The following is a 10341-nucleotide window of genomic DNA, read 5'->3' as shown; positions in this document are numbered from 1 at the left end:
CCTTCCTTCCTTCCTTCCTTCCTTCCTCTTTCTTTCTCTTCTCTTCTCTTTTCTCTTCTTCTTTCCAGGTTCTTGCTGGAGTGCAATGGTGCAATCACAGCTCAATGTGGCCTTGACTTCTGAGGCTCAAGTGATCCTCCCATCTCAGACTTCTGAGTAGCCAGGAGCTGGCTATTTTTCTTTTTCTTTCTTTCTTTCTTTCTTTCTTTCTTTCTTTCTTTCTTTCTTTTTTCTTTCTTTCTTTCTTTCTTTCTTTCTTTCTTTCTTTCTTTCTTTCTTCTCTCTCTCTCTCTCTTTCTTTCTTTCTTTTTTTTTTGAGATGGGGTAGCGATTTGATTAAAAACTATCAGATTCCCTACTTTTTCCCATACTACTTCCAACTTAGGACCAAACAGAGAAAGCCAAATATTTCCCCCTAACCAATTACATAAGATGCCCTGCTTCTAGTTAGCCCGCCTGTAGTTTCCCCATGCCAGCAACTTCCAATAAGGGAATACCTGAAGCTGTTCCTTTTTTCCACTGTGAAGATTTCCCCACTCTTCTGCCTGACTTTCAGTCTGCTGAATGCAAGTGATGAGGGCTGACTCTCTTGTCATATATAGCAAGCTCTGAATAGTAGTCTTTGTTCTCATTTGAATAGTCTTTATTTTCACAACTCTTAAAAAATTTAATTTCCTGGCATGTTGCATGATGTTAGGCAAGCCATTTTCTCTCTTTGGGCCTTACTTTCTTCAACTAAAAAACTGGTTCAACATTTATTCATTCTTTTATTCTGTAAGCCAAAAATAAAATTCGAAGCCCTCTGACCATCTGAATGGATCTCTCCTCTTGACCAAGGGCATTCCAAAGTTAACCTGAAAAACTGGTTCAGGCCATGATGGGAAGGAGAAGTTGGACATGGCTCATTATGCTCCCCTCCCTTTTGAAATTCAGGCACAGCTGACCAGCATTAACATTAACACAGACCCTAAGCCTGATAGAACAGCCTCTTTAAGTCTCACAGACTATCCAGTAGTGTGATAATGATGAGAAACATTTACAGTCTATTCTCTGAAGCCTGCTACAGGCTCCATCTGCATGATAAAACTTTGGGCCCCACAAGCCCTTACCTTAACTGAGACATCCCTTTCTATTGATTCTAAGTCTTTATACAATAACTTAACTCTTTCAACCAATTGCTACTCAGAAAATCTTTAAATCCACCTATCTCCTGAAAGCCTCCTCTTCCAGTTGTCCCACCTTTCCATACCGAAACAATGTACATCTTACATGTATTAATTGATGTCTTATGTCTTCCTAAAATGTGAAAAACCAAGTTGTAGCCCGACCACGTTGGGCACATGTTCTCAGGATCTCCTGTGGCTGTGGCATGGGCCATGGTCACTCATATTTGGCTCAGGATAAATCTCTTCAAATATTTTACAGTTTGACTTTTCATGGACAATTCTACAAATATTCCTTGGCAGTTAAAGAAATTACTCCCCAGGAGGTGCTAGACATCGGGCGCATGTTAGAGGCACACAGATGAGAATGTTAAAAGACATAACATAAAATACAAGTCTGCTCTGGGAATGCAGAAACTGGTAAAAGGAGATAAAAGAGCAGGTGCAGTCTGGTGAAGTACCCGCTACCTCCTACCAGCAAATATCTGTCCACCTAGGGTGCAGCGAGCTGGAGAGGAAGGGGTGGCCTAGAGCGCCGGGAAAGGATTCCTCCGCAGCCCCCTGCACCCCCCTACCCCGGTAGCGGCCCCTGGGATCTTCCGTGTCTCCAGGAGAACCGGACCGCTCTCCTCTCCCTCCCCGAGCGAGAAAGGACCACAGAGATGCGGCGCCCTCCGCCGTCCTAGAGCAACCGGAGCGGCCCGAGCCCCGGCCTCCCGGATGCTGGAGTCTGGCTGGCGAGAAGCACTGCGAGTCGGGCGTGGGCCGGGCAGGGAGTGGAGTCGGGGTCTTACTCTTGGGGCTGCAGGGCGCAGGGTAGCCGTGTCAGGCCTGCCCAGGTCCGGAGCGCTCCTCCCCGACCTCAACAGCCTCTGGTCGGGTCTGGCGCGCGCCCGCTTTCCCAGAGGGCTACTTGGGCTATGGCGGCCGCGGCGCTGGCGAGCGGGACATCCCTCGGCCTTGTCCTCGAGCTGCTGCCAGGACAGCCCGCGCTGCACCGGGCGCGCCGGGTGAGTGCGGGGCGGAGCCTGGAAGCAGGCTTGGCCCTGCCCTGGGTTCTAGGCCCGGAGACGGGGTGGTGCGGCGGCTGGGAAATGGGGGTAACCCAGAGTGAGGAGCCTCGAGGGACAGGCAGCACAGCGGAGTCGACACTCTCGGACCTGAGCCTCGAGGAGAGCAGACGTGCAGCGGTACGGGGTTGAGCCGACTGCTGGGGCAGAGCGCACAGAGTGCCGTTGGGGGTGATGAATGGCCAGAATTTCAGAGCCACCTTTACAGAGCTGGTTATGTGTGAGCTGGGTATTAGGTTGAAAAGGAATTTGCAATGCAGGAGCAGGAGGGAAGAACTGGATATTCAGGCAAGAGTAGCCACAGGTGCAAGGGCACAGAACAGGGCGAGGAAGGAGTTTGGTTTCCCAGTGGAATGGTGAGAGGATCGGAGGTGAGAATGGTGGTGGCTGATGATCCTGGCCAGGAAACCTGGGTCTGTGAGTAGTGAATGGAATTGTCTGTAGTGCAGAGGAATGTGGACTCTATTAGGCAGACAAAGTTGAGCCAGCCAAAGCGTTGGAGCCCTGGAGTGCTGGATAAATAGCTGTAGAGACTTTGTAGTGCACAAGGACTGACATGCAGTGGGCCAGAATGGGCTCCTCCACAGTGTGGAGACTGAGACCCTGAAGGAGGCAGTGGCTGAGAATTACAGGAAGTCTCAATGGCTAGAGATCAGCAGTATTTGTTTCTTAAGGAAGAGGATGAGAGAAAGAAGGTGCAGGAGCTGGGACTCCTAGAGATACAGAAAATGGGGACATGGAGATTGGGACGTGGGGAAGCAAGTGAGGTGGGATCTTTGTGAGTGTGTTGCTGGTGGGCGGGCGGGGGGGGGTGCAGGGAGTAAAGTCACAACGAGAATCTGCCCTGTTGAGTACAGTGTCCAGAGCAACCTGAATGTTCTGAGGAGCCCTAGCTGCCTCTGTGGCTGGTGGCAGTGACTGAAGAGGACAAAGGAGAAAGAGTCCTATACAGGGGCAGCAGGGATGGCAGGAATGGGGACGGAAGGCAGTGTGGTATAACAGGCAAGAGCCAGAGTCAAACAGGCCTGGGTTCTGTCTCAGTTCTGGAACTTTGGGGGAAGTTAATCCCTCCGAGTCTCAGTTTCCTCTTCTAAAAAATGGATCTGATAGTAGGCTATGAGACATAAAGAATATGTCAAGTGCTTGGCACAGGCTTAATAAATGATAGTTGTTATCAAGGGTGGGTGACCTCTGAAGGAGGACACATTGTGGAGAAAGGATGGGACCTAGAGCACAGATGTGGTTTGGGGTATAAGGATGAAACAAGAAAACTTTTGCAGACTCATGAAAAAGAGGAGAAAATGTTTGCTGAAATAAAGATGAAGAGACATGAGAAAATTGATGGCTGATGCCTTGTCTCTTTGTACACAGGAGGCAAAAATCTTCTTCTGGTAGAGTTCCTGTAGACATTCAGAATCCAGAATCCCCACAGGTACCCCCACAGTACCTTTTGGTGCCCTGTCTCCCCTTCCTCTTGGCCTGGTCCTGGGGTTGTCCTAGGGCATTTAAACACATGTTGTTGCAGGAGTCAGTGACCTTCGAGGATGTGGCCGTCTACTTCTCTGAGAACGAATGGATTGGCCTGGGCCCTGCTCAGAGAGCCCTGTACAGGGATGTGATGCTGGAGAATTAAGGGGCTGTGGCTTCCCTGGGTAAGGGTCTCTCCCTTGGGGCCCTGCCTCCACCCTTCAGAGTTTGCTGGCTCCTTTTTTCTCAGAGGCTCAGGAGTTGTTGATGACCCTCAGCTCAATGGCAGCTTCAGGCTCTTGGGTTTTTAATGACCCAACCTCAGCAGTTGTTGGAAAGCAGGAAGTCCTGGTATCAGTTTGGGCCTTATACAGGACTTCCTTGCCCCAGAGTGAGAGTTGCCAAACCCCTACCCTTGTGTTGTGGGTATAGTGAGAAGAGAGCAGATTCATGGTGCTCCACTGAGCCTTCAGTTCCCCGCCCTCTCGGTTTGCAAGATCCAGCCTAATTCCAAGCATCCTCATGAGGATGTCTGAACTTGAGAGCTCTAAGAGGGAGAGGACAGGTAAGAATTGAGGACTCAATTCCTCAATGAGTGAAATCATCCATTTGCAAACTCAAACAGTTACTGAGTCGTCTGTCAACTTCCTGACCTTTGTAAGTCTCCTGGCCCCTCTCTTGTCCTTTCCCCTGGAATTCCTTTTCTTGTTCTTCCTAGTTATTTCCGTTTTTTTCCCCTCCTGCCCCTGAAGACACTGGCCTGGGAGGAGCCTTGGGATTACTCTGTGTCACGCCACTCACCTGCCTGTCCCATTTCTTTCCTCTTAAGCAGCATTTCCATTTCCCAAACCGGCCCTGATTTCCCAGCTGGAGCGAGGGGAAGCACCCTGGTGCTCGCTTCCTCGGGGAGCTCTGGATGGAGAGGCCCCTAGGGGCATATCCTCAGGTGAGTGAGGGCACACGTGCCAGTCATCTGACCAGTTTCCTTGTCTTGATCTTTAAAATGTCATAGGTAGGTGTTTTTTTAATCAAGTGTTGTAGACACTAGTGGGATTGCATTTCTTCTCTGTGTTCCCATAGTTTTATATCTTCTTGAGTCCTTGTTTTATTCATCCTGGCTCCTCTGTGTGCCATCTTCATTAACCTGTTTTGCCTCTTCCCCATCTCTGCTGTTATCGTGGCTACCACGTATCTTTGCCCCATGAATTTCCTGTTTACTCCGATGTTGGGTGCCCTTTCTACTTCCTGGCCTCTTTACAGTCTTCCAGCTTGGGATATAATGGCCATCTTTGTCATTAGAAACCAAGAACTCTCAACCCTCAGCCAAATAGTTCCTATTCCTTAGGGGAAAGCCCTGGGATTACTTTAGGCCCAACAGGACTTTCTTACTTTTAGTTTCCTAGTGATAACTGTGTTTCCTGGTTGCCTCCTTGGCCCCATTTCATCTTCCCACAGGGCTCTTCTGTGGGCGCAGTGAGACTTGAGCTGTGCTCCCAATTTCCTCATTCTCACAGTTCCTTGTGTCTTTTCATATTAGAATACTCTTGATTGCAGGTATTAAAACCCAGTTCAAACTGGCTTAACAAGAATTTGTTGTTTCATGTAACTGGGAAGTCTGAGGTAGAGTGGGCTGCAGGTACAGTTTGATCAGAATTACATTCTCTGCTCCGTCTCCGTATGTGTTGGCTTTGTCTACAGTCTGGCTCCCTTTTTGGTTGTAAGGTGATTGGTGGTAGTAACAGGACTCTGCTGCTTCATACCTAGGGGAAGAAACCTGGCAGGCCTTCCTTAGGCTTTAAACATTGTGAATCAAAGTGCCAAGTATGCTCTAATGGACTACCTTAAGTCATATGCCAGCTCTAAATCAATCACTGTGGCAAGGTGACTACTGTGCACTGATTGACTTGGTCTGAATTACCGATCTCTGAATCAGTCTCTCATGTAGTGAGTGGGATGGGATTAATCTGCTTAGCTTAGCCAAGTCAGAGCCTACCCTAGGAAGTGGAGTTGGGATACCCAACTCCCCACTCCAGCCCCCTACAAAGGGCATAGCTACTTTACAGTGGGGAGTAGTGGAAGGGGTGTGGGGAGACCACCACAGCGTCTTCTGCATTGTCAGTGCTTCCTCTCCTCACCACCTAAGGGAATTTCTCATCTTTGCTTTGCTTTGCTTTAGGTAGAAAACCAACAGCTAAGTTACTCCTTGAGCAAAATTCTAACTCTCTGACCTGCAGCTGACTTCCTTGGCACATACCTGTCCCTACTCAAAGTCCACTTTTGTCTTACAGAAGTTAATACTCAGAGGATACATAGTCCCTGGATTTGGCAACAGAAAAGGTTGTCATTTGAAGGTGTAGAATTGATCTGTTTCTTAGGAGGTTTTGGATGAAGGTTACAAAGAGACAGTTCTAGCGAAAGCAGAAGTAAGATGTATTAGAGTACATCTCTGTGAACAGAGGTGTCTGTTACTGAGTAAGAAGTGACTTTTGGAAATGGCTGAGTGAGGGTGTGAGTCCATTTCTTATGGATGGCATAGAGAGACCCCATCCATTGAATCTTTGTGGAATGAGAAAGCAATAAATGGATAGGAAGGAAACTAGGAGATTATGGTTTCCCAGAATAGCCTGGCTAGACAGGAAGTTCTCAAGAATAGCTATTTACAATTCCATCCTATCCTGATTCTATTCTATGTGAATTTGATTTCACCTCCTGGGGATAGGTGAAGAAGAGGCCTTCGTCTTTTCTATTTCTTATTGACATTTTAAAGTAAGTGATATGTTTCATATCTTTGGGAACTGATGGAATTGCAACTTCTCTGTTCCAGTATTTTCTATCCTATATATATATGAAAAATATATAAATATATAAATAAAATATATGTATATATAAAATATATAATTATATAAAGTATATATAAATATATAAATAAAATATATAAAATTATATATAATATATAAAACATAATTATATATTTTACATATAATTATATATAATTATACATATATATAATTTACATATATAATAATATTAAAAATATATTATATATTATATATAAATATATAATTATATAATTATGTATAATTATATAAAGAGTACTTCATCTCTATATATTTTTATATATAATATATAATTATATTTTATATATAATTATATATAATATATTATAAATATAAATATAAATTATATTTTTATATATAATATAATTATATTTTATATATAAATACATATATCTCTTTATATATAATATATATTTTTATATATATATATATTTTTATATATATAAAAATAGGTTCTCAGGTATACCACTAAGGATTCCTTATTTCTGAACAGGTCCTCTGCCCTAAGTCCTGGCGTGTTCTTCTCATGTTATAAACTGTACTCAGCTACCTAGGAGGAATTCTGACTTTGTTTTCCTTAGATTCAATTCACCTGTTTTCTGAGAGCCTACCCTGGTACTTGGTTTGGTGCCAGGAATCATAGCCCACAGGGATTCTATCTAGTTGCTGTCTTTACTTTTGGTTTCTTTCTGTGTATTAGCCTTGTTTTTGCCATTTTCAGCTAGAACAGGGCCACTGAGACATGGGTGGCACTTAGAGAGAAGTGGGCATATTAATACCACTTGGTGACCTTAGTTGCTCTGTCATGGATAATGATGACATTTGGAGCTCTGATTTCTTTTTTCAGAGGGTGTGTTGAAGAGGAAGAAAGAAGATTTTATTCTGAAGGAGGAAATTATCGAGGAAGCACAGGACCTCATGGTCCTATCAAGTGGACCCTGGTGGTGTGGATCCCAGAAATTATGGTTTGGGAAAATCTGTGAAGAGAAAAGCAGGTTAGGGAGATGGCCTGGTTACCTCAATGGGGGAAGTATGGAAAGTTCTACAAATGATATTATAGAAGTGATTGTCAAGGATGAGATGATCTCAGTAGAAGAGAGTTCAGAGAATACTGATGTCAATAACCTCCTTGGTATACATCACAAAATTCTAAATGAGCAAATATTCTATATATGTGAGGAATGCGGCAAGTGTTTTGATCAAAATGAGGACTTTGATCAACACCAGAAAACTCATAATGGAGAGAAGGTCTATGGATGTAAAGAATGTGGGAAGGCTTTCAGTTTTCGATCACACTGCATTGCGCATCAGAGAATTCACAGCGGGGTGAAACCCTATGAATGTCAAGAATGTGCTAAGGCCTTTGGAAGTCAAACCTGATTCGTCACCAGAGAATACATACTGGAGAGAAACCCTTTGAATGTAAGGAATGTGGGAAGGGCTTTAGTCAGAACACAAGCCTTACACAACATCAACGGATCCACACTGGTGAGAAACCATACACATGCAAGGTATGTGGGAAAAGCTTTACTCGAAACCCAGTCCTTCTTCGACATCAGAGAATGCACACTGGGGAGAAGCCTTATGAATGTAAGGACTGTGGGAAAGGCTTCATGTGGAACTCAGATCTTTCTCAGCACCAGAGGATCCACACTGGGGACAAGCCTCATGAATGTACTGACTGTGGGAAAAGCTTCTTTTGCAAGGCACACCTTATTCGACATCAAAGAATCCATACTGGGGAAAGACCCTATAAATGTAATGACTGTGGGAAGGCCTTCAGTCAGAATTCTGTCTTAATTAAGCACCAGAGGCTCCATGCTAGAGACAAACCCTATAACTGTCAGATCTCTCACCTTCTTGAACATTATAGAGTGCATAATGGTGATACTTGTTTATAATTCTTATGCTGCAGGAACCCTAGAGACAAAATGAGATGACTGTTCACAATTTGCTATGACCCTTAACTTTAATAGCCAGTATTATCTTGCCCTTTTGAACATTTACCATGTACTCTAGCAAGACTGGTCCCCCTGTTCTATGATGTTTTAACAAGGCATCATTTAGTTGGGCAGCTACTCTGTATCAGGTGCTAACCACTTTACATACATTAATTTGCATAACAATCCTATTAAGGCAGGTGCTCTTCTCCCCATTTTACAAATGAGAAATCTGAGTTGAAAGAGGTTATAAAACTCATTCAGGGTTGTTCAGTTAGTAAGTTACACAGTTGAAATCGGAGCCAGGCCTATCTGACTGCAGAGTTTACTGTTCTTTACTTAATTGTACATATTTATGTCTCTGCCCATTTTTATTTGCTTATTTTCCTGTGCTTTTAGTTTCCCTTCATCACTCAGATCCGGCTCCTTCAACTAAGCAGATCTCTCTTCCTCTTCTACTTGTAATCAGTACCACCCAAGTTAGTATTTAATTATGTGCCATCTTATATTTTTCTAATAGTCTCACGTCTCTTAGTCTTAACCCCAGCTAAATGACTCTAAGGACCAACAGTACATTTCTTTTATGTTTTTCAAATCCTGAAACATTAATCTTTGACTAGATATAACATGCTCATGATAAAAAAGAATTGAAATAGTTGAAAAGTGTGTTCAGTGAAAAGTAAATTTCCTTGTCATTCCTATCTCTTGAGTTCTCCCCAGAGGCAATCACTGCTACTGGTTGCAGGTCTTTTTTTTTTTTTCTTAGACGGAGTCTCACTCTGTCACCCAGGCTGGAGTGCAATGGTGCGATCTCAGCTCACTGCAAGCTCCACCTCCCAGGTTCATGCCATTCTTCTGCCTCGGCCTCCTGAGTAGCTGGGACTCCAGGTGCCCGCCACCACGTCTGGCTAATATTTTGTATTTTTAGTAGAGACGGGGTTTCACCGTGTTAGCCAGGCTGGTCTCGATCTCCTGACCTCGTGATCCACCTGCCTCGGCCTCCCAAAGTGCTGGGATTACAGGCCTCAGCTACCACGCCTGGCCAATCCAGGTCTTAAGAGACCTCATTGCCTTTGTTTTATGAGACATCATTCTGGGATTGGGAATATGTAAACTCAATTGGAGATTTTTTTCATAAAAATTTATATAGTTCCAGCCCCTCTCATTGCTTCCTATCCTAAATCCTCTCCCAGTCTGTCCATCCCTCACTACCATGATAGCCTACATTCTGATAAGCTGTGAGGCCACTGCCAAGGGAGGGAGAAATGGTCACTTTCTGGTGGTGGTTAATGCTTTGTTAGATAGCTTCATCCAGTCAATAGTTGAAAAGTTTTCACATAATCTGGTATCGGCATCAGAGTCAGAAATGCCCTCCCTAGGTCTAGGACCAAAGGTAAAACACACGAGGAACATTAGAGTCTACACAGGAAAGTAAAGAATTATAGAATTAACTAATTCTACTTGAAATCAGGAGTTTATAAAACAACATTTTTAGACGTGGTCATCTTTTATTGATTTCCATCATCTCTTCCCCTTCTCTCTGGAAACAGTTACCCAGGTATTCTTTGGGAAGGTATCGTTTCTCAGCTATGTGGTTTGGCACCACCACCATCTTCATGAGTGGACCCTGTTTGGCTTGTGTCAATCAGCTTATCCCATCCCCTTGGCCACAGAGCCATTGTGATATGAGGAGATACTGGCTCTTCTGGAAAAGAGAGGCTTTTCTTCATTTGAGAGCTACCAGAGGAGATATCTGTCCTCTGTGTGCCACATAGGAAAATGTGAGGCCTAGAATTATAGCAACTTTTTTTTTTCTGTTAAAAGGGGAGATTCTCAAGCTTCCAGGTGCTACCATATGGAGCCT

At 44.2% G+C, this 10341-nt stretch overlaps 1 protein-coding gene across 1 annotated transcript; it reads left to right on the top strand.

Moving 5' to 3' along the window:
* The first annotated feature begins 1871 nt into the window (after positions 1-1871).
* On the top strand, positions 1872-9876 carry ZNF662 (zinc finger protein 662). Its single transcript, XM_058442428.1, is given in 5 exon segments — positions 1872-2173; positions 3759-3885; positions 4530-4646; positions 7385-7897; positions 7900-9876. Coding segments are annotated over 5 exon segments (1386 nt in total). The 5' UTR covers positions 1872-2083; the 3' UTR covers positions 8439-9876.
* The last annotated feature ends 465 nt before the right edge of the window (positions 9877-10341 follow it).

This window comes from Hylobates moloch, unplaced genomic scaffold, assembly GCF_009828535.3.
Source record: "Hylobates moloch isolate HMO894 unplaced genomic scaffold, HMol_V3 SCAFFOLD_8, whole genome shotgun sequence".
Classification (NCBI taxonomy): Eukaryota; Metazoa; Chordata; class Mammalia; order Primates; family Hylobatidae; genus Hylobates; species Hylobates moloch.
This window is presented reverse-complemented; position numbering and strand designations above follow the sequence as displayed.